Consider the following 25,454-nt stretch of genomic DNA (forward strand, 5'->3'; position numbering starts at 1 on the left):
CGCATTGATATCTCCGTGACAAAACACGCTTTTTTAAATCTTCTTCAAATCACTTTGCATTGCAAAGATTTATACTAACAGCGATAAAACTGTTCTTCAACTAGTCTTCAAAAATTATATGCATAAACTGAAATAAATAAATAAACTACACATCTACAGCTACGCAAACCGCATAAAACAGTGACCTTACAACATAAAGTAGTCGAAACAAAACACCCGTTATATTTATATATTTACTGCATTTCGATTTTAAATAGGTTGCTACAATTTGTCTGCAGCAGTTAATGTTTGCACAATTCCAACTGCGCATTGCGTCATTTTCTGGATGTAATCTCAACCGGAAGAATCACTTTGAATAGCTCCGTCGGAATGAATACGAAGCGTCCGCTCTGACAGAAACATTTGACTTACAGCTGAATGCACTGTGTTGCAGCTGTATTTACTTATAAATACATGGAAAATGTCGCAACGGTCGAAAGTCGGGCAATTCGCAAGTTTCGCTCAATTATTAGATAATTAATAAGCGAATAAAATTTTTACCTCGCATCCTTTCTGTGGCTTTGTGCGAAGATGTTTACCTGTGATTTCTTATTTTTTTTTATATTTTTGTTTTTAATCTTTTTATTTTAGCTTATTTTTTTAATATATTTATTTTCATTTTTTATATTTACTTATTTTTTATTAACGCATCTTATACAATTCACAGGGACGTTATAGTATTGCAATTACTATGTAAATAATATTACTGACAAGCAATTGCAATTTAATTTTTTTTTAATTTAAAAGGGATTTTTTTCTATTTCAAGCATTTTATATTTTACAGAAATACTCGAAAGATAAATTAATTTAATAATTACGTTAATATGTAAATATGAAGTTGTGCAAATACACGCTTGTCTATTGGACAGGAATGCAAAGTCATACAAAGCGAGCTGTGCTTAATATTTCTCCTCGCCTACAAGTATGCAACAAGCTGTGCTGTTTGCTTATTATTTCATTTGCCCAGTTGGCTCACTCAGTTGGCCTACGAATGGCAAATTGACTCCGTACACTGCCTGTCTGCTTTTCCTGCATACTCTTCTCAAAAGAACAAGGCTCTTCCCATAAAGTGTCCAACTCGCAAGACTCGCCCAATCGATAAATGGACTGCGGGTCAAATCATACTATACAGTGGATTTATAACTTTATATTCTCATATATCGCACTCTCTCTTCATGAGTGTCAACAAAGCATATGGTTTTATAAATAAGGGGTAAATTACGCAAAATAAACATACCTGTATAGTAGTGACTCACAGCTTACCTATTTGATGCAGGTAATACTTTTTTAGAATATACTTTTTTAGAAAAAAGAAAATGACTCGATGTTTATTAAATTTAATGAAAAACCATATACGACTTATAATGAGATATGTATGTACTGTTTACCACTACAGAAAGAACAATAACAAAAACAAAGCTTGCTGAAAAAATATAGAAACAAATAGTTCTCTCATCAAAATATGCTCACAGCTTAAATGATGTAGTGTATTTTATATTTTCTCTGAGAATGCAATCGGTGAAATGTATTTTTTCTGTTTGGCTTAGCGTCTTAAGTTATTCTCAAAAAAATTTTGTAAAGAAAAGTTGAAAAAATTTAAATTTTTTAAAATGGGAAAACGGATCTCAGTTGAATAAAGGGAAGACGTTATTCGTTATTATAAAGAGGGCAAAAGTTAACGAAAAATTGTAGAAATTGTTGCTATTAGTTCCCCAACTGTCCAGCACATTGTATAGATTTCGTCACGAGAGGGATAGAAGATAAGGGCAGATCTGCGCCAAATAAAATATTTAATGATGCAGATAAGAGGTGGATTGCTCGCAAAGTTAAAGAAACTCCCGATTTAAGCGCTCCAAAATTAACGAACGAAGTCGAAAAATAATTAGGCAAGATGTGTAACCCTGAAACTGTTCGTAGAGTTCTGCGCGAAGCAAATTTTCATAGAAGGAGTGCCCGAAATAACTCGTTGATTAATGCTCGTAATAGAAAACAAAGAAAGGAGTTGTGCAAACAACATTTGAACACAGACATTTCGTTCTGAAAGTCCATTGTTTTTGCGGATGAAAGCAAATTTGACCTTTTCAGGTCTGATGGGAAGTCCTGCGTTTGGAGAAAACCATGTCATTTGCGCTCTATAGTTAAACACGGTGGGGGCAGTGTGATGGTGAGGGGTTGCATGTCCTATTCAGTTGTCGGAAATTTAACATTTATCGAAGGAAACATGAATAAAGAGATGTATCTGGATCTGCTAAAAGATAAGTTAGTATAAAGTGAATAAAATGTGCATTAGGGATTCGTTTAGGTTCCACCAAGGCAACGATCCCAAGCATACGTCTCGTATTGTAAAAACTTGGCTTATCTGGAACTGCCCACATGTAGTACAGACACTTGCACAAAGTCCAGATCTCAACGTTATTGAGAATTTGTGGTCAGTGCTGGAAAATAAAATAAGAAATAACAATATTTCTAATGCTTTCGATCTGAAAAGGGAACAACAGGAGGAAGGGGATAAAATTAGTTCCGATCGTACAGCAAAACTTGTAGAATCTATGAATTCGTGATTAAAAGCTGTTCTGAATCAAAAAGGATGCCCCGTAATCATGAAATCGAAATATTAATGTGTTTATGTTTTTAGAATACTTTTAATTTAGTGCATCATTTAAGGGGGGGGTAGGGTCACAAAATCGAAATTTTTTTCTTCACTCATCTTTTAGTAAATCATTTCAAGAATGTTGTGTCAAAATTTTAAGTGAATCGGAGCAGAACTCTCAAAGTTATAGCCTTTGTAGGCACTCTACCTCGAATGCGGAGCACAGATAATTTTTCAGAGTCATTTTTTCAAACGCGTTTTCCCCGAAACGACTTCTTAAAAGTCGGTGCCAATCACAACTCCGAAACTATTCAACCGATTCTTTTCAAATTTGGCACACGTTTTCTAAAAATACCTCCCCCTACACTGTTTTTTTTTTATTTTTTTTTTAAGGTTGTTTTTCACTTACAAATATGGCGAAATTTTTCGCCAAAAATGCTCGTTTTACGTTTTTTTGCCACCAAAACTACAAAAATGAAAAAAAAAATTTTTATTAATGTAGGGGGGAGCATTATGTCATACTTTAACTGAAAAATTCGACTTTTTTGGTTTTAGATGATTCTACGACGAATGCCGATTGGCACCGCAGAGCACCTCTCGAAAAACATATCTCCAAAAAAACTCTGTCATGGGCTTATTTGTCAATATTTTATTATTAATATTTTTTAAAAACTTATTGAAAAGATGTACAATAACATGCAACTGATTTTATTAAAGTATCTTAAGCCATATTTCTGTAAAAAATTCAAAAAAAAAGTGTTTTTTTTAGCGCTAAACCCTACCACCCCCTTAAGCTATGATCTCAAACTCAAAACTGTAAATGAGTTATTTTAATTTGCCATATCTTTCTTATGAAGAAACACTTTTTGTTATTAAATAAAATATGTTATTAACAATAAAAAAATATAAAACTTTTATGTGATAGAAATACCATAAAATATATTTTATATTTTAATGAGTTTTTTTTGGCTGCATCAAATAAGCTGTGAGTCACTGTAGGTTACCTTAAATATGGCATCTTTTTCATTGCGATAACCTAACCACGTTTTATTCGTAACCTACGTCAAATATTTGCTAAAATGCAGGCATAATATTTATTCTGAGGAACCAATTTTATATAGCCTATTTCCATTGAGGTTTAACTGTAATTTATGCAGAAGTACAATTAAAATGTCCAAATTGCCATGCATTTTTTTTGTAGTTTTTTTGTGTTTTGTATCAATTTGCATTAATTCACTTTGAGGGCGGAGTTATCTCATTTTTGCTGGCTCAATAGAAAATGCCTTATTATCAGTGATAGCAGTATTAGAAATACTTTATTGGCCGCAGTCCAGCTTCCGCCAGACTTATATAGGTCGTACATTTTTCGGTCAGATGTACAGATAATTTACGAACTGCATTCTCTTTCCCTTGACAGACTACTAAGATTCTTAAAACATCCCACCTGTCTCATTCACATTCTTTAAATCCTCTTTCTTGGGCTTAAATGCAATGCACAATATTACCTGAGTGTTGGAACAATTTTTGGTCATCCACAATACCATTACAATACACATATAGTATGTAGTGAGTGTTATATATTTTCCCGAATATACCAAGTAAAAACTCTCATTATGTGAAAATCACAAATGCCAAAAATGAAACGCAGAAATATGTAGTTTGCATAGAAATACAGGCAGCTCTGATAGCTATCCGTTGTTAGAAAATTTTACTGTTTACAGTCAGCTGTTTCAGTTAACTTAAGTTCTATTCATGTAGGTGATAATTTTTAAGGTTATGATGCATGGTAAACAGATTGTCAGAGGTGTACTACCTAGTAGACCGTTATTCGGTTCTGAGCGAATTTCATTCGTTTTGTGTTTCAAATTTTAGCTTTCTTAATGTAGAATCCAAAGTTCCCTCAAAAAAACAATTTTTTAATTTTTTTTTGCACCATACCTAACAAGCAAACCTGGTATCTAGCATCCTTGGTTATGATGCTTTCATACACAAAAGATTTGGAAGGGGAAATTGAGAGAGGAATGTGGAGTTTAATTTTGAGGGGGAGCTTCAAATTCTTACTGGACAAATTTTTTTCCTGCAAAAATTTACTTGCGAAACAAAGCAACTGATTACATATATGATCTAATAAAAACCTGAATTTTCAAGCATCTAAAGTTAAAATGTTTAAGCAAAAAGAAATTATTAAGGGAAAAATGTTTAGCCACGCATAGCACAAAGAACAATTCGACACTTTCCATTTTTTTACTATTTGTTTTTTGGGAGACATTGAAACGTTTTGTACGTCTTGGATATAATATTTTTCTCTTTAAGAGCAAATATTGCAAATAATTAATAAACTGTGCAATTAATATTTAAGGAGTCCCGGTGGTCTTGCGCTCGGAAATTTAAAGTAAAGGGTGGTTAAGTTTCAAGGGCCGGTGTTGATTTTGAATAAAATACAATTTTTTTTAGAAATTATTGTCATTTCTCTTTATTACGATAATATTGGTATAGCTCAATTACGTATAGAACAAAATATCGGCCAAATGGCCGCCGCGGCTTTGGCGGCACACCTCCATCCGATGGTCCAAATTTTCGATGACGCTGAGGCATAATTGAGGTTCTATGCCGTTATATGCCGAATTATCTCATCTTTTAGCTCTTGAATTGTTGCTGGCTTATCGATGTACACCTTTTCTTTCAAATAACTCCAAAGAAAGAAGTCCAACGATGTCGGTGACGTTTAGGTGTGGCTCACATTCAACATCGGCCCTTGAAATTTAACCACCCTTTATATAAACGACTGGCGCGCTTTGTTTAGCTCATCCAAAATCTCGTAAGCGGTTAACGCGCCCATCAAGAAGAAGCAGAATTAATGAACTCTATTTGCTATCGCTATGGACTTCCAGCAACGCGATTGAGTTGTCGATGATGTATCTTTTTATCATTTTATTGCCTCTTCCGGTGTCCCTCACGGCAGCCTTTGTGGACCTTTTATTTTTTGAAATTTTTATTAATGACATATCTGAATCTTTCCTTTTCTCTGAGTTTCTTTTATATGCAAATGACTTAAGAATTTCTAAAATTATACAAAGCCTGTCTGATTCATTCAATTTTCAATCAGACCTCAACAACGTTGTGGCTTGGGGTGATAGGAATTTACTTCAGCTAAATATAATATTAAGAACTCGCGCCCAAATACTCTTGCTGAAATTACTGATTTGGGAGTAATCTTTGACTCCCCTTTTCAGTTTCTTAGTTATTTGAATTTTGTCTTCGCCAAATTGTATTCCTACACCTGCCTTCATTTGGCGTTTTGCTTCCGATTTTACGGACCCCTACACTTTAAAGCCACGATATACTTCACTCGCAGAATCCAAGCTGGAGGCCACTTGATGGCACTCAAAATAAATTTCTTCCTTTTGCACTGAAACCTTTGAACTTCACTGATCCGATTTCTTCATACAATTCACGGTATGCATTACTAAATTTAAAATCGTTACAAAGTAGAAGTATTGGATTTAGGAATAAGTTCATAGCGCTTTTATATTTTCTTTTACTATACAACGATTTGTTTGCTGTTTGGTAAAAAGTATTCATTCGATCGAACTCTTTCTGCTCTACGAAACTATGTTAATTGTATTTTGAAGTTATTTAATTTTTTATTAGTTTTGAGGCTTAGAAACAGAATTGCCAGGGGGAAAGCTGCAGAGAAAATAAACTGCAATCTTAAAACGATTCTCAATCACCTTTCTTCAATAGGATTTACCGAAAACTTGGGAGCCTAGGAGCCTCACGAGGTCAACGAAAAAAACAAAACAAGTCACCTTCAAATTGCTTCTCAGCATATCGCCCGCCATCGACCAACACGCGTTCATAAACAGTGCTTTTTGTACCGAATCGTCACGGGAGATGGGAAATGGTGCCTATACATCAATATGAAGCAAAGATATATTTGTTTGGAACGGGGATGTCATGGTGCACCGGGAAATGTTCCAAACGAATGTCACGCTCAAAAGTGAGCTCTACATTGCCCTGCTACACCTTGAGAATGAGACTGAAAATACCTGATCGACATGGTCAAACTATACTCCTTCACGACAACGCCAAGCCCCATGTTGCACAAATCGTCAAAGTCGCCCTCCAAGAACTCGAATAGGAGGTCCTTCAGCATCCGCCGTATTCTCCGGACCTTGCATCGACCGATTACCATCTTTTCCGCTCCCTGTCAAACCATATGAAGGGCGTTACCTTCGATAACAAAGAGGCCCTTAAAACTAGCTCAACAACTTCGTTGACACCAGACCAGGCGTTTTTTGGCGGAACGGCATCAACAAATTGGTCGAGAGGTGGGAAGGAATGGGAGTGGAGAAATTAAAGGAAGAAAGGAAATATTTAAAGGAAACTTTTAGAATATGCTCAATTCCATTAATAGCAAATTTGTGAAGAGGTCTCCAGAGGAATGCAGTGTATTCAAGCTTTGGACGATCAAAAGTGTATCTCCAGAGTGAAGATATCTGGAGTAACTCCAGAGTGAAGATATCTGTGAAATTAGAACTATTCCGACGAACAAAGCCCAACGCAGCATATGATTTAGATCTGATAAAATTGATGTGGTTGCTGAATGAAAAAGAGGCATCAAAGACTTTGAGCTCCTCAACGGACTGAAGGGGAGTACCAGATATAATCGTACAATGAAGTTCATACTACGATAAGTAGGAGAGACCGACAACATCATAAGTGCAATCTATTCATCTCTAATTGAACCCTAGAAGCATCTTCAGGTCTCCTAATCGAAGAGAAAACTTTTAGGGTGTCCCCGTAAAGCAAATATCTGTTTGAGGCCTGTCTTCGATGTTGCACAGCAAGTGATGTCACCTGGTTTAAGACTGGGTCTAAAGACGTGTTATTCAGAATTACGTTTTGATCTTCGTCGCGATAAGTGCTAAGCGCGAAAACTATGTATTTGTAGTCAAAATATATTCTTGGACCTTTGATAATAAATTTTAGGTTTGCCTAGAGAATTTCACTAGAGAAGCGCTAGAAAAGAGAGAGTAGCTGCGTAGCTGCCTTTTATACATAAGACAAGCATTTGATAAAGTCTGGCATGCAGGCCTGTTATACAAGCTCAAAATGAATATACCTCACTGCTATTATAAGGTGCTTAAATCATAAACACTTTCTTGTGAAATCAACAATGAAGTTACTAGTCTTCACGAAATTGAAGCAGAAATCCCTCGAGCTAGTGTTCTGGACCTATCCTATCCAATTTATATACTGGCGATCTACCCTTGACAAAAGACACACACACAGCTTCATATGCGAACGATACGTTAAAATTCTCATATCCTATCCCTTTCTATGATTCCCGTCTGATATTAATTACTTTAAAGTCTCTCGAGAGTAAAAGGTCTATACTCTCACTGTCTTTTGTTTTTAGTGTAATTAAGGGGCATTCACTTCCATATTCCTTCTAGAGCTCTACGCAATATTACTTACCCATTTCATATTAAATTTCTTTACACGAATTATGCGCGTAATTCTCGTATTGCCCGCGCTCTAAGAGAATTGAATGAGATCTCGAGTTCTGTTCCGCTTGACTTTTCGGTTTCAAAAAATGAATTTTAAAAATTTCTAAACTCTTTTCTTTCAGCTCTAATTCAAAATCTGTAAAAACAGTAATTATCTTTTAGACTTAAAATAAATGAAATAATGGCCAAAAATTATGTTGCCTCTACAGCTTTATCTCTATTGCAGCACAACCTCGCCAAAGTCAGTACCTGGTTGAACAAGTGGCTTATAAAAGCCAACCAAACCAAATCAGTACAGCTAACTTTCACACACCACAAAGACTCGTGTCCACCAGTAACTTTAAATCACTGCCAAATACCAAATACCGCAAGCTGATCAGGCAAAATACCTGGGCATTAAACTCGATAGAAGGCCACCGTGGCTTCCACATACATTCTTGAAGAGTAAGCAACTGGGTTTAAAACTTCGTTCACTTTACTGGCTACTCAATCAAAAATTTGCATTATCACTGGATAGCGAAATTTTGATCCACAAATACATACCTAAGCAAATATGGGCACAGGGGGTTCAAGTATGGGGATCAGCCTCGAAATGCGGCTAGTTTACCTTTCCTGTTAAACTTTCCTGAACTAAGCCTAAGCATGCTTAGGATTTAATCTCAATACTCTCATAAATTTTTTTAACATTTTACACTTTTTTGTTCTCATAATAAACACCACTAGAGGAAGGCCCATAATATTCAGGTCTCCATGCTTACAAATCATACGAGCAAAACGATCTCATCCAACTTCATCACCTTACAGTTTATGGCATTTTACCATTATGAATGCATTATGAGCATACCTTGACAACCGAAAGGGATATTTGCGGTGCGCAAATAAATGAAACAGCCAAAAAAATAAGCATTCAAATAATACGCAAAATGCCTGAATTCATGTTGTGCAATTAGTATGTTGACAAAGTTAATGTACGTAAGTGTATGTGTGTATGCGTGTATGAGCGTATTACCATTTTGACTGACGAGCAGGACGAGTAATTGTAATAGAAATAATAAATCCATTGCGAATTGTTAAGGTTGCTGTTTTGTTAGCTGGCACACACACACACACAGTCGCACGCGTGTTTTAATGTTATTGTTGCCGCTATTTTATGTTTGATATTTGTTTGCTGTTGTTCTTGTCACATTGAATGTAATCCACTAAACCACACGCATGCAGCTGGTCTGCTGCTGGAGCTGGGTTGCCCCAAAATGGTCGGCGCTGATGTGTTGCTAAATTATCCCTTTCAGTGTAGGCGTAATCCTTTATGGGTAATTAAATCCATATTGCACGACACGCATTGTCGAATGGTGGCGAGATATATACCAAACTTTTCTTAATGATAGTGCATATAAGGATTTTTACTGGGGTGTAACGCTGTTTTGTAGATTTTGAACGTTGATTTCTTTTCCGTGTTTTATTATTATATTATCTTATTATTTATTATTTTATTTTTGTATAGTTTACTTAATGTGACCTTATTTTATTGGGTTTAATTTTGTATTTTCTTTTTTTATTGTATTTTACTTCACTTTATTTTTTATCATTTTTGCCTTTTTTATTTTTCATAAATATTTTTATGAAATTTTATTTTCGCCTGTTTTATTTTATTTTGTTGTGTTTCTATTTTATTTTATATTATTTTATATCACTATATTACATCTTATTTTATTCAGTTTAATATTCGTTTTAGTTTATTTGTTTTTGCTTTTTATATTTTTTATTACTATTTATTACTATTTTCTCACCTTGTTTTATTTCATTTTATTTTATTTTACTTTATTTCATTTTTTTTATTTTATTTTATTTTTTATTTTTTTTTTTTATTTTTTTTAGTTTTGTATATTTTTTATTTTATTTTGTCTTATATTAGTTTTGGCTTTTTTTTACTTTCTATATTTTATTTTCATTATTTTTATTTCAGCTACTTTTATTTTAATTTATTTTCTTTTGGTTCGCTCCTTTGGATTTCATTCGATTTAGATAATTATATTTTGTTTTATTTGTATTTTTTTATTCTATTTTATCTTATTTACTTTTATTTTATTTCACTTGACTTACTTTGTTTATTTCATACGATTTGCTTTTTTATTTAAAGTTTTTTATAAATTTATTTCTTGTTATTGTATTTTATTTCAATTGAACTCATTTTATTTTGTTTCACCTTATTCCAATTAATTTAATTTATGTTTTTTTATTTTATTTTAATTTAATTTTATTTTATTTTATTTTATTTTATTTTTATTTTATTTTATTTTATTTTATTTTATTTTATTTTATTTTATTTTATTTTATTTTATTTTATTTTATTTTATTTTATTTTATTTTATTTTATTTTATTTTATTTTATTTTATTTTATTTTATTTTATTTTATTTTATTTTATTTTATTTTATTTTATTTTATTTTATTTTATTTTATTTTATTTTATTTTATTTTATTTTATTTTATTTTATTTTATTTTATTTTATTTTATTTTATTTTATTTTATTTTATTTTATTTTATTTTATTTTATTTTATTTTATTTTATTTTATTTTATTTTATTTTATTTTATTTTATTTTATTTTATTTTATTTTATTTTATTTTATTTTATTTTATTTTATTTTATTTTATTTTAATTTATTTTATTTTATTTTATTTTATTTTATTTTATTTTATTTTATTTTATTTTATTTTATTTTATTTTATTTTATTTTATTTTATTTTATTTTATTTTATTTTATTTTATTTTATTTTATTTTATTTTATTTTATTTTATTTTATTTTATTTTATTTTATTTTATTTTATTTTATTTTATTTTATTTTATTTTATTTTATTTTATTTTATTTTATTTTATTTTATTTTATTTTATTTTATTTTATTTTATTTTATTTTATTTTATTTTATTTTATTTTATTTTATTTTATTTTATTTTATTTTGTTTTATTTTATTTTATTTTGTTTCATAATAATTTTAGTGAATTTTACTTTTCACTTTTTATATTTTTTGCTTATTTCTTTTTTTAACTTTAATTTTATTTTGTTTTATGTTATTTTATTTTATTCTACTTTGACTCATTTGTTTTTTATTCGATTTTATTTATTTACTTTTTTTACTCGGTTTATTTTTATTTGTTATAATTTTTTTAATGTTTTAAGTTATTGTATTTTATTTTAATTTATCTCATTTTATTTTGTTTCACCTTATTCCAATTAATTTAATTTATGTTTTTTTTGTTTTTTTTTTTTTTGGTCTTATTTTATTTTACTTTATTTTGTTTTATTTTATTTTATTTCATTTTATTTTGTTTTATTTTATTTTATTTTGTTTCATAATAATTTAAGTTAATTTTACCTTTCACTTTTTATATTTTTTATTATTATTTTTATTCCAGCTTATTTCTTTTTTTAACTTTAATTTTATTTGCTTATGTTATTTTATTTTATTCTACTTTGACTCATTTGTTTTTTATTCGATTTTATTTATTTACTTTTTTTATTCGGTTTATTTTTATTTATTATAGTTTTTTAATTTTTTTAATGTGTTAAATTATTGTATTTTATTTAATTTTATTTTGTTTCATTTACATCTCTTATGTTGTTTTATTTCATTTTATTTTATTTTGATTTGTTTTATTTCACTTAGTTTAATTTTATTTTGTTTTCTTTATTTGATTACAATTTGTTTTTTTATTATTTTTATTATTATTTTTTTATTACAATTTTTTTTATCTGTATTTTTATCTTAATTTTTTTCACCTTATTCCATTAGAATTTGTTTGTCTTTTTTTATTATAATTTTTTTTTTTATTTTACATCATTCTTTGTTGTTGTATTTTCTAGTTTCTCATTCCCTTAATTTTTCTTTTTTTTTCAAAATATTTATTTTGTTCATATTGCTTTTTATTTTCTTTCTTTTTGATCTTTCACTTCTTTGCCACTTATTGTCCTCATACCATTGCTTGATTTTACTCATTCAACGTCGTCATAAATATTTTTCTCACTGTCAGAATATCCGCATGACATCATTCTGAAACTTTTATCAATACGAGCACATAATTGCCAAGAAGATAGTGTTGGCAAAGTAACTCACTATAACCTCAATTCCGCCGCCACCACCTCTCCCTTATGGTGGCCTATAAACCATACTCGCAGCAACAACGCCCACAGCGATATGCCGCCAGCGATGACAACATTTCCAAAACTGCCGCCAACCTATCCTTGAAACATGAAATTCCAGTTTCAAACGGATTTGTTAATAGCGCACAAAAACAACACAACACACTCACACGCGAACAAAAACGACCGGCAGCGGCCTAGCGACTCAAGGATTTCGTATTCACTGCATCCGCATTTGTTATGCAAAAAATCTTTGTATTGTTACCCGATTATCTTTTTACGCTTTAACCACTGCACTCGCGTCTATTAGCCTTCGAACCTTACGTTGGCGAGCGTTGACCGATAAGTCATGGCTAGGAGAAGGTGCGTCGATTCGCCGCCACTGCTGAATGATGACTGAATTGTTCTGCCGCCAAGCCAAGGATGCAAATGATGATGTCGTTGATGGCCAACACGCACGAGTTGAGATCCTTGCCACACGGTTAGCAAAGTAAGCGTATACGAGTGGCTCACTCACTCGGTTACACGATGCTCCAACGCTGGCAATAACAATGCAACACGCTTAAATAACCGAACAAAAAAATTTGAGGCAAAAGCATCAATGCACCGAGTCCAATACTGAAAGCGTAACTAAAGCAGACGTACAGACGTACACGCCACGGTTACTGTTATTTCAGCGTAATGTCGAACGCCGCGTCAGAACGCCGCGTTCAAATCTCGGCTGTAACAGAAATTGCACTGAAGTCACTTCGCATCCTGTCGTATCCTTTATTTTGGCCAAAAATGTAGTTCATGCAACTCGTTAAACATGTTGACACACTTTGTGTCGCTGCTGCCTGTTTGGGTATGAGCATGTATGTGTGTGTATGCATGCGAGTCCTTTGCGTATGGCATCATCAGCAGCGAATCGAACATGTTGCATGACACAATGAATGCCAACTTTTCGAGTCTCGAAATGATGTCATGTGGCGCCAGTGCTCGTCCATGCAGGTGTGAGTGCGTCTGGCGCTGAAGCTTATTGCTGGCAACATGTTGCCAAAGGAGCAGCAAACATGCGTGAATAAATGTGGGTAACTGAGAGATGTGTGAAATGTGAGTGAACGCCGGCAAGTGAAAGGAAGATTGAGAGAGAGAAAAGTTTAGTAGTTAAGTCCATTCGAAAAGCTTTCAACGTTGGTGAAACTCCAAAGCTGCCTAATTTATGGCAAGGACAACGATATAAAAGCTGTATAACAGTTTCTACTTTTATATAGATACATTTAAAGTTTTCAACTCGACTCAAAGATAACGACACTAACTGCAATAATTCATTGTTAGCTATAAATGCCAAGGAATCTCAGTATATTTGTTGGAGCACCTGCTGTGAAACTTTTTTTTAGAGTCTCATTACTGAACTTCCCAAGTTTTAAACGCAGCTCCTTGAAAGTTTCAACAACAATTCGTTGAAAGTGCCAACCGCAGTTCATTGAAAGCCTAGTGAAACTTTCTCAATGAAACTTCATCTTAAATGTTGATTATGTAAATATCAACTTTGTTTCGTTAGCCAATGTAATGACTCAAAATAAATGTGCTCTTGCGTCATTTACTTCGCACGCACTTAGAGATATGTTTAATTTCTGACACAACCAACTTTATTTTATCACTCACTACTGACAAAACATTGTACTTTTCCGGTGCCACTCAAAGTCCAGTCCTGTATTAGTCCGCCCTTATTCTGCATTAAAATTATTTAACTCTTTATTTGGATGCTCAACCAAGAATACCTGTAATTTAATTTATGTGCTCCTAGTGAATCGCCTGCTACGTCCATAAATTAAGTATTCTCTGGACGTCAGTATCAGTGAATCGCAGAAGAGTAAGAATCGATTACTAAATATTTTAGTCCCAGCAATGGCAGCTATTTAACGTCAAGTTAACGCCTCTAAGAGCGAGTTTTTTATGTATGGTGAAGATAATCAAATAACCTGGTAAGAACTTTCTTTTTTCTCTGACTAGATTTGCCTTTGTCTTCTATGAGTGAGATTTTAGAGATCATTGATTTGATATGGTTTTTTAACAGTGAGTTGCTCGTCCATCGACAAGGAACTATTTTTAGAAGAATAGTTCCTGCCATAAAAAACTTTCTTAGCAATTGCACATTATTTCACATATATATATATATATGTACTCTTATATGTAGCAACCCATATTATTAACAAAACAAAGGAAGAAATTAAATCAACTATTTTTCAAAAGTTATCGAAATATCAACATCAGGCAGCGTTACAGCTCGGGGTGAGCTTAGCTTCATTTACATTCTTCTTTCTGGCGTCAAGATATTTGGCTGTTTCCATTTCATTTATATGCATCTTTTTCAGTTCAATTATGACTTGGTCTAGCCAGTGCACTTTTGGGCGTCCTCGTGCTTTCGAAACTAGCAGATTATATGTAAGTGGTCATGGTTTTTGGTGAGCGGTCATTGTTCAAGATGACCCAGCCGTCTGCAAAAGGGAGATTTTTTTGCAATTCCAGAAGCAGACGGAAACATGACCAGATTACAACAAGTTCAGAACTGACGAGCTGTTAAGAAAGCCAAGAACAAACTTCTTTAGAATAACCGGCCATTGGCCTATCGGATAGATATAGAAGTTGCAATCAAGAACATTCTAACGAAACAGTTTTTCACTATATGTGTGAGTGCCTAGGTATGGGTGTTCTACCACATAGAGAGCCAATTACTAGTGCTGTACCAAAATGGCACATTTCGTGCTAATTGAGTCTGGGGTATGTACTCAGACAACACCTCTACTAGGACCCAACCAACGTATTCTTTATAATTTAATGTGTTCAACAACATCTTCTCCTTTGCATAAGGATAACACTTCGCCGTTGTACCGTATCCTACATGTGCTATCACTTTCCTGGAGTGGGCCAAAGATTTTTCGGAGTATTTTACGTTCGAAAATTTCCAGGCAGTGCACATCTGTGTGGGTGAGTGTCCATGATTATAAATATACTAGCGTACCCTCGCCCGCTTCGCTAGACGATAAATTCAATGATTTGCTGAAAGAGAATAAAATTAATACGAAACAAAGCAAATTCTTTGATACAATTTCATTCGAACTTTATTGTAACACTTTTTGGTAGACAACGTTTTTGGTTTTTTCATCTTTCGCGTGAATAATGACGATGGTTTGCCAACTCGTGAGCAAGCTACATACAATTGTCCATGAGAAAAAATTGGGTATTCTAAATTAATACCGCACATTTGTAGAGACTGTCCTTGCGCCTTATTAATTCTCATAGCGAAGGCAAGGCGAATAGGGAACTGCAAACGTTTGAAATCGAATGGTAAATCCGCCGGAATCAGTGGAATTCAGGGTATCAAAATGTCTTCTCCTTTGTACTTCCCTTTCAAAATTGTTGCTTCGATAACGTTACCCATTAGCTTCTTCACAGCGAGTCTGGTACCGTTGCAAAGTCGGGGCACATTACTATTGCGCAGCATAATAATCGGTGCTCCAATTTTTAATCGTAAATTATGAGGTGGTAAGCCTGGCAAATCGAGTGAGTTTAAGAATTCAGTTGGATAATTTACGACCTCATCTTGATCAGTAATAGTGTCCATTGACTTATACGCAACTATGTCACCAGGTATTTGATCTAAAATAGCTGAATTTATATCATTGACGTCCTTATTTTTCCCAGCTAAAATTGCTCTTTCGCTGAGTCAATCATGGTTTTTGTAATGTTGAACTATGTTTGGAAATACACTCTGTATCAATGCCTCTTTAGACTGTGCAAAAGTGCAGAAATTGTTAGGCAATGTTATCATTGCTGTTGTTTTTGAAAAAAGGTTTATTTTTTTGGTTAAAAAGTGTTTTTTGAAGTTTTGAAAAACACTTCGCTCTAACAAATTTCTTCTCAGTTAATTGCTGAAAATTAAATATTTTGAAAAAACTATTTTTTTTAATTTAACGTTTTTGAGAAAATTTTGTTCTTGAAAAAATTTCATACTTTTGTAAAAGTTTAAATTGATTTGTTAAAAAAGATTTTTTTCCGCTTTGAAAAACACCCCCTCGAAAAAATGTATTCTCTATTAATAGTGGAATATGAAATGCTTTGAAAACACCATTTTTTTTTTAATTTTCTTTGGTTTTCAGAAAATTTTGTTTTGAAAAAATTGCATACCCTTGAAAAAGTTTTATTTTATTGTATTTTATTTGTTTAAAATTTTTGAAATTTTTTTTTTGTAATTTTAGAAAAACACCTCTTCGAAGAAATTTCTTTTATCTTTTTAAGGAAAATTTGGTTTTAAAAAAATTTCATGCTTTCGAAATTTTTTTATTTTACTTTATTTCTTCAAAATTTTTGAAAACAATTTTTTTTATAATTTTCAAAAAACACCCCTTTGAAAAAATGTTTTCTATGTGTCATAGTGGTATTCCATTAACTTTTAGGATTATAGTCAAATACTTACAAATATCTACGCTTTCACAAAAAGCAACAATAAACGAATTTCCTCAAAACCAACAAAATTTACTTTTTTTCTAAAAAAATTCTAAACAAACAACGTAATAAATTTAGAATTTTGTGTTCACGAAAAAACAGTATTGTTTTTATTGTATTAACTGAAAACCAAAATGTTGCAAAAAATCAAAACAAAACTAAATTATTTTTTTGTGTTCATTTGGTCCATATGTTCCATAAAAAGCTGATATGGTAAATAATATGCAGGGTCTGATACACGCAAATTTCCGTTAACCATTATAGTGACAAAATTATCGATCACCAATTCCAAAGGGTTTTTAAATCAGAGTTGGAATGAGTTGTTGTGTGTTGTACTTCTGAAAAAATGAGAAATAAACAAAATAAATCTAAAAATTCGAATTCTAACTTTATCTTGCGTATGTTCTTATTACTTTTGAATTTTTCCAATGAAGCACCATTCATTTTAAATTTTCCCAGAATTTTTTTTATCATTTCGCGTTTCTTTCCTTTTTCATTCGATTCCAACATTTGTTCATAGCCGAAAACATCGGTTGCAAACGCATTCATTTCCATATAGAATTGGTCAAAGAAGGCATTGCTCAATTGAATTGAAACATTATTTTCATAAATACTTAGGACCTTAACTAATGCACCTTGGTACATACCTAACGCAGATATTCATCGCGACCTTGACATCGATACTATTGATGAAACAATACAAAGCGCTAGCAGAAGACACATAAATAGACTATTAACGCATACAAATCCTATGATGAGACGACTACCAAATAAAGAAAAATCTACCCAAAGTCGGCTTAACCGTCAAACACCAACAGATCTTGCAAAATCCTTGTAATCAATTGTCAACTAATCGTATATGTCATTGTTTGTTAACCACTTGTTTTTAAATAATATGTATATATTTCTTCTAAATGAGCTTGGGGGCATTGGCCCTTCAATATCACTCTCATTCCATCTTTTTGTAAATCAAATTACTTATTGTCTAACGACAGGTGTAATATTTTATGGAAGAAATAAAAAAAAAAAAAAAAATTTCATTCGAATCATTTGAAATTTCTGTATACAATACATTTCTGTATCACAATACAAATACAAAAAATTCAAAAAAAGTTGTACACATAAAATTACACATAAAATGAATGTCGATTCGAAACTTACTTTAATCTAACAATCGAGCAAGTTTTGTTTTGGACAATATTTTGATTTTTTCTTTTTTTTATATGAAGAAAATATTTAAAAGAAATTTTTTTTTGCTAAAAACCTTCCCCTAGTGGATCCCTATAATATGAAAAAAGAACGAATAAAATTGGCCTCGTATCGGCCCAAAAAAATGCGGACGAACGAACATCATTTCATTTTTATATATATAGATTGGCAAAGTATTTTTTGTTTGAGGCCACAACTCGGTCTTGTATTGTGTCGCGCATATTGTTTTCGTTTCCTTCAAAACAATACCTTCCGCTAGTTATACTCGTATTTTCCGGTCGGCGTTGCCTTTAGCATCGGGGAAGCTTTAGGTACTTCGTTTTACTTTAATTTATTTTCAGAGCGGCATTATTGGCGCTTTGTTCGATATCCTCAAAAATTTTCGAAAGGTATTTTTTATTGCGAATATTAGCCCGTTTAATTTACCAATATTACATACATAAATACACGAGAACTGAAAAGTAATATTTTAAACCAGGGGGAGTGGCAACACATAGTGCCGCAAAAATCACGTACTCATTGCATTTATATTATATTTTTCCATAGCTTAAAACAAAACCAAAATGATTATCGTTTTTACAGTACCCAAATAAATTATGCCTACTGGAAATACAGCTAAAACCATTTGGTAGCTCACCACATTTATAATAATTTCATGTATGGCTTAAAAGTATGGACAGGCAAATGCCAAAAATTGAATGGGCTGGTGATCCGCTAATAGGAGGAAAGAGGAAAAAGCGAGAGTCACTTCGCTTGGATAAAATTCTGAATACTTAAACAGTTGTATATGTATGTATGCATATGAATGTATGTATGTGAATGTATGCGTAAGTATAGATAGACATTGCATACCCTGTAGAGAAAACATGAGCTGTAAAACAAATTTCTTCTACAAAACTAGTACGACTTCATTAATTTCCTCAACAAGTCCTACTGCTAATTACTTACGAGGAGACTCACGCTGGTAGAGCAAAAGTACGCATACGTGAAACGCCATCAGTGGATTGACTAAGTGGTATTCAAACACACCTACAACCTACATTACACATTTTGTCGGTTATATTTTCAATGCATTCCACAAAACTAAAACCAACAGGACTAAATAGCAGCTATAGGAGTAGAAGCAGAGCAACAGAAGCGAGAGCAATAGCGTTAGTTGGAGCACACATGAATAATTATACAAGTAGCGCTCCGGCTGACTACAAGTTCTTTGCTACTACTCCCACAACTTGAAATGGCTTTGGCTATTGCTCTCAGCTACTGGCGGTAACGGAACGTAACTTGGGCCATAGCAAAACTGTTGATGTTGTGTTGTGCGCTACCTGCTCTACTACTCATATGTTCAAGTTCAGAGCAGTAGCGCCAGCGGAGCAATGTTTCCTTTAATATTGCTGCCTCGAAGTAGTTAATGCAAACACTGGTACTAACAAATATACTAATAGAAAGAAATAAAAAAATAATTGGCGCGTACACTTCTGTTAGGTGTTTGGCTGAGCTTTTCCTCCTATCTGTGGCGCGCATCTTGATGTTGTTCCAACCCTGGACGGACGTTCAGTTTTAAGCCGACTCCGAACATCAAATTTTTTTATTTGGAACTTTTTCATGGCAGAGGTTTGCCATTGTCTGCCGAGGGGTAACCGCTATTGGAAGAAACTTTTTCTGTTTCATGTACGGAGATTCGAACCAACGTACTCCCAAATGGTAGTCACGCAGCAACTCATTCGGTTACGGCGGCAGCACATTAAATAATATTTGAAAATAAGTAGATGTTAGCACTTCGTCCCTAAACCATTGTCTGCCTCAAAGAATGTCATATAAAATGTCCTCAACTTATTACAAAGGATATATAAATTACCTACGGCCCTCAAATGACAAATGACGACAATCCATAGACTAATCTAATTCTCTCGAGAGCGAAAAGAGCTGTCGATTTTGTTTGTTTTTTGATATTCATAGAATAGTGAACCTCCACGTGGTTATTTTAAGTCTGCATTTCTACCTTCACTTTTTCGCTGAATTCCGCTAAAGAATTGGCGGCGGTGAGCGTCCACAATAATATGATACTTCCTGTACTGTTACGAAAAATAGAATATTCGCATAGAACACTTGCGGAATAAAAGCAGGACTCATTTTAAAGTACTTAGTAATAAGTACTTATATACAAATATCGTTTAAAAAGTCCGTGAAAAAATAAAAACTAACGGGTAATTTTTTTAGCGATTATCTTTTTAAACAGTTGGTTTAAACAGCTGATGCACGTTTCGTGTTTTGTTTCCCTGTCAAACAGCTTCAGTTTGGTTTATAATTTAACCATAAATCGTCTTACAAACGAACAATGCTTGCAAATCATTGAATTTTATTATAAAAATGCGTGTTCTGTTAAGAAAGTTTAAAGTCGAAAAATTTTGTTCAGCGACGAAGCTCATTTTTGTATCAATGGGTACGTAAATAAGCAGAATTGTCGATTTTGGAGTGAGGATCAGCCAGAAGAATTGCAAGAGCTACCAATTTATCCAGAAAAGGTCACAGTTCGGTGCGGTTTATGGGCTGGAGATGTCATTGGACCGTACTTCTTCAAAGATGCTGCGAATCGTAACGTAACTGTGAATGGTGAGCGCTACCGTGAAATGATATCCAACTTTTTTCCCCCAAAATGCAAGAGCTTGACTTGCATGACATGTGCTTTTAGCAAGGCGGTGCCACATGCCACACAGCACGCGTAACAATGGACTTGTTGAGAGGGGAGTTCGGTGAACATTTTATTTCACGTTCGGGACCTGTCAATTGGCCACTCAGATCGAGGCGTTATAGATTATTTTTTGTGGGGCTATGTTAAAGCTCATGTCTATTCAGACAAGCCTGCTTCAATTAACGCATTGGAAGACAACATTAAAGCATTTATAAGTGAGACACCGGCCGAAACATTGGAAAGAGTATGCCAAAATTTGACTAAGCGGATGGACCATTTGAAGCGCAGTCGCGGTCAACATTTGCATGAAATAATCTTCAAACATTAAATTATATGGACTTTACTATTGATTAAATAGTATGCATTTTTCTGAATTTTACGTGTGTTTTTTGAAAAACTTTCCTATAGCTCTTAAAAAATCACCCTTTACTTAATTGTTTGGAGTAAACCTTTTTTATTTTTGGACTTAACATCTTTTTAGGCTTTAACGCTTCGTCCAGTGCTGTTCTCCTTATAGTTTGTAGATTCCTTCCGAATAATAGGATTTGTCCAAGTGCGAAAAAAAGCGATTTGTTTCTGCAATCACCTCCTCTTTTGAATAAAATCCTTTTCATGCCAGCCATTTCTTCAAATTGGGGAATAAATAGCCGTCTGAGGAATCCGAGGGAGCCACGTATGAAGAATAGGAGGGATGTGAAACAAGTTGGATCCCTATTTCCTTTAATTTTGCGACCACAACTGCTGAGGCATGAGCTGGTGTCTTGTCGACTTCCTCGATTTAAACGAATGCCAAACACAAAGATATAAATAAATCTGGCTGAAACTTGGTGTGTGTTCTTCCAAGAGATGTTACTAACTAAACATAAACTCTATACGTGACAGTCCTTATGAATAATATGCCGAAGTAAGGTAACCGTTTTGTTTCCTTTAGATTTAGTTATTTGCCAAATTTAACATTTCTTCCAAACTATCGGGAAAAATTTGCAGCGAGATATATGATACCTAACACTACCTTGAGCATGGCCATGTTCAAATTCAATGCTAACTCCATTCGAAACATACCAATTCGGTTCTACTGGAATTCCCTACAGGGTGCAGCTACCTACTTAATTATATATTCAAATTTGTTTTTGTACGCAGCAAAATTTTGTGAAATTCGTCTAAGCCGGTAGATTCAAACAGGCATACAAGCATATGTATTAGCTCATTTGCATCCGTTCGCCATTTTGTCATTTTTTAATAAATTTGTATTAAAATACAAATGTATGTATGTACCAAAGTAGAAAGCTGAAAGTATAAATCAATACAAATTATGGACATTAGAACGGATCGCATTTCAAACAGAAAATAATACGTCATAATCCATGCTATAAATTATTCTAAGTAAAACAGTCCACAGAAATGGACTTATGCTTGGAGCTACTTAGTGGACAAAAAACGATGTAGTTAATTGCTTGCATCTTCTTTCGGCTAAGGCATGATAGTGTGAAGCAATGGATGCTTTTATTGTATTCAGTGGGGTGGAGACCGCCACCGGCTCTGCTATGTCTAGTGTCGAACCTTTTCTTGCTAGCTCATCCCCTATCTCATTACCCCGTATGTTCCTATGACCGGGAACCCATATCAGAGTAATTTCAAGTCAATGACTAGGCAATTCTAGTTCCTCTCTAAACTGTAAAAATAGTTTGGATGAAATGGAGTTGGAGTCTAAGGCCTTGATAGCAGCTTGGCTGTCCGAAAAGATAGCTACTCTTGCACCAACTTCCTTGTAGAGTTTTAGTGATTTGCATGCTTTTCTGATCGTCAAAAGATCTGCCTGAAACCCGCTGGCATTGTCAGGAAGTCGAATTGACTGAGATAGGTTGAGTGGCTCCGAATGGAAACCAGCTCCCACACCACAGTTCATCTTAGAACCGTCAGTGTAAATTTCAATATCGTATCTTCCAATCACCTTCCCTTTGCTCCATTCGACTCTCGGTGGAAAACGTGCCGTAAAGTCTTTCTTGAAGTTAAGGTCGGTCGCAAACAGCTTAGACTAGGTTAGTTTTTAGGGGGCACTTTTAGACTCAGAGATCCCGTTGTGATGATATACCCAATTATTGTCGTACCGCTGTTCTAAAAGCCGAATCTGTTTGTTTGATTAAATGATCATCGCCCGCTGGTCGAGCACGCAATCAAAGAAGTGTTGCTGTAAGTAATATTGATGGACCCTTGATATATAATATTACGCGATTTCTATTTCTGCATCTTCAAGGAGTCAGCTGCAAATATTAGTTTACCGGAAACCCCATTATACTGTCCTTCATGCATTATTAAGCATTGGTTTTCATCACATGAATTTTCTTTTATCCATTCAAGACCAGATCCAACTCCCTAGCCCACATATGGATTCTGCAAGCCCTCTTTTGTTTGCCTACTCGAGGAAGTTTTGTTATGTCAGTCAGTCAATAATTCTAGACGTCAAGGATATCTGTCTCTTATACTTTAAAATTATTGAAACTTATTATGAAAATAGTTGATCTTTAAAAACAACAAATCGTAAAATTCCTAATTTTTTTGTTAGAAATAATCATCCGAATGAGTCGACAATCAAAGGTTCATGAACAAATTTCAAGCAACTGGTTCTGCCGATGATAGAAAAAGGACGGGCAGACCAAAAACTAAACTTTCTGTTGAGAATATTGCGGCTGTAGCTCAATCTTAACAATCTTCAACATCGATTTGTAGACATTCTCAACAATTAAGCATTCATGAATCCACTGTTTGGTGGATTTTATCTGTTGGCGTACTCATGGTGGGCATTTAAATTATTAAATTCGCATTTAATTTTAAGAGCCGTATTTTGAATAAAAAAGTTAAACCTTAAGCATAAACATTTTTACTTATTTTATTTTAAAACAACGTCTAGGCGCGCCTTTGGAGGCTCTTTATTAGGCACGAATTTTCCTTCTTCGCCAATTCAGCTGCGAATTCAACTGGCGTAGTTAACTGGTCTACAGATCTATCTCTATACTGATACAAAGAACATGGATTATTTGGTGTTCAGCTTATTTTCTACCAAGTTGCAAGCGTGGACTTTCACTTTACAAAAAGCTAATCTCATTAAAGGTACAACTGAACTCAGAAAAGAAACTTTTTTTAATAAATTTCAAATTTTTTTATGTATTTTTTTTTTATTTCTTTTAAAAATATTAAAAAAAAACATCAAAATTAATTAATTTTACTTTTAAATTTTTTAAATTTTAATTTGATATTTTTTAATATAAAGATAAAAAAAAATTTAATTAAATATTCATTAAACTAAATTTTACATTCAAGTTTGCATTAAATTTTTAACTAAATTTTTTTTTTAATTAAATTAATTCTTAGTTTTTTTTATATTAAGTTAAATTTTTAATTAAAAACATTTTTTTTTTTAACTTTTATATTTTACAAATTTTAATTTTTTTTTCTGTATTTTTATATGTTTGTTGCAAAAAAAAAAATAATTTTCGTAGAAACAATATATATTTTTTTTTTTGCAAAGAAAATTAATTTTCGTAGCAGTTATGGCATTAACGTTAGAAACCATCCCCTTATAAATATATGAATATGATATAAATTCAAAATTAAATTTTTATATAAAAAGTTTTTTTTTTATATTAAGTTAAATTTTTTTTTACTTTTATATTTTACAAATTTTAATTTTTTTTCTTCATTTTTATATTTTTCTTGCTTGCAAAAAAAAATTAATTTTCGTAGAATTTATGGCATTTAGTTTTTAATTAAAAAAAAACCATATAATTTTTTTGTTGCAAACAAATTGATTTTCGTAGCATTTATGGCATTTAGTTTTTAATTAAAAAACAAAACACAAAAATAATATAATTTTTTTATTTTTTTGTTGCAAATTAAATTTTCGTAGATTAAAAATTCGTAGAATTTTAAATTTTTATTTATTGTTTTGTTGCAAAAAAAATAGATTATCGTAGCATTTATGGCATTTAATTTTTATTTAAAAAAAAATTTAGTTTTTTAATTTTTATTTATTTTTTTGTTGCAAAGAAAAATAAATTTCTTAGTATTTATAGCATTACTATTGGAAACCATCCCCTTATTATTAATATAAATTCAGAGCTCTGCTTTTGAGTTGCAGGCTCATATATGTAGACCCACATAATAATTACATCGTGCGACTGTAAAAGTTATCAGGGAAAATTTTCACGTGCACACAAAACTAGACAATATGTACAATAAAGCTGCATACTCAGTTTTTCGATCTCACAATTTAATTTTTTAAAGGGCTACCTTTTTAATATGTGGTTTTAAATTCATTCGATGATTTTAATATGGATATGATATATCCAGCTGCTAAAAAAAATATTTCTTCACTTTTCAACTTCGTTCTTCCTCCTGTTTGAAAAAACGCAAAAAAAATAAATAAATAAAAGTAAAATATTTGGATTTCCTTCTACGAAAGGAATGGATGGTCTAAAAAATCCATATTTGATCTGGCTGAATATATCCTCGGTCTGCTGCTAACCATATTAATATTATAGAGCGAGTATAAGTATTTAAACCCTTTTATTTTATTATTTAGTTCTTTAAAGTCTTTTAAAAACTAAATTGCTGATAAAATAAAATACTGACTATCACTACATAAAATCTATAGTTTCACGTCCATATGAAAATTTTCTTAGATACCAAAAAAGTTAATTTTTGTCGCACGGAAATGCCCAAAACCAACATAAATAAAATTTAGTTGTTTTGTATTTTCCTACATAGATTCTGCACGTTTTTTGAATA

The 25,454-nt window shown here is 32.5% G+C and overlaps 1 protein-coding gene across 1 annotated transcript in view; it reads right to left on the reverse strand.

Moving 5' to 3' along the window:
- The window catches only part of LOC129249007 (neural cell adhesion molecule 1), a 63,739-nt gene extending 53,895 nt beyond the window's left edge, over window positions 1–9,844 (reverse strand). Inside the window, exon 1 of the mRNA XM_054888616.1 lies at window positions 9,152–9,844. Coding sequence (XP_054744591.1) covers window positions 9,152–9,203 — 52 coding nt within the window. The 5' untranslated portion in view covers window positions 9,204–9,844. The remainder of the gene's footprint in view (window positions 1–9,151) is intronic.
- Between the last annotated feature and the right edge of the window lie 15,610 nt (window positions 9,845–25,454).

The sequence above is a fragment of the Anastrepha obliqua genome, chromosome 5 (genome assembly GCF_027943255.1).
Source record: "Anastrepha obliqua isolate idAnaObli1 chromosome 5, idAnaObli1_1.0, whole genome shotgun sequence".
Taxonomy (NCBI): Eukaryota; Metazoa; Arthropoda; class Insecta; order Diptera; family Tephritidae; genus Anastrepha; species Anastrepha obliqua.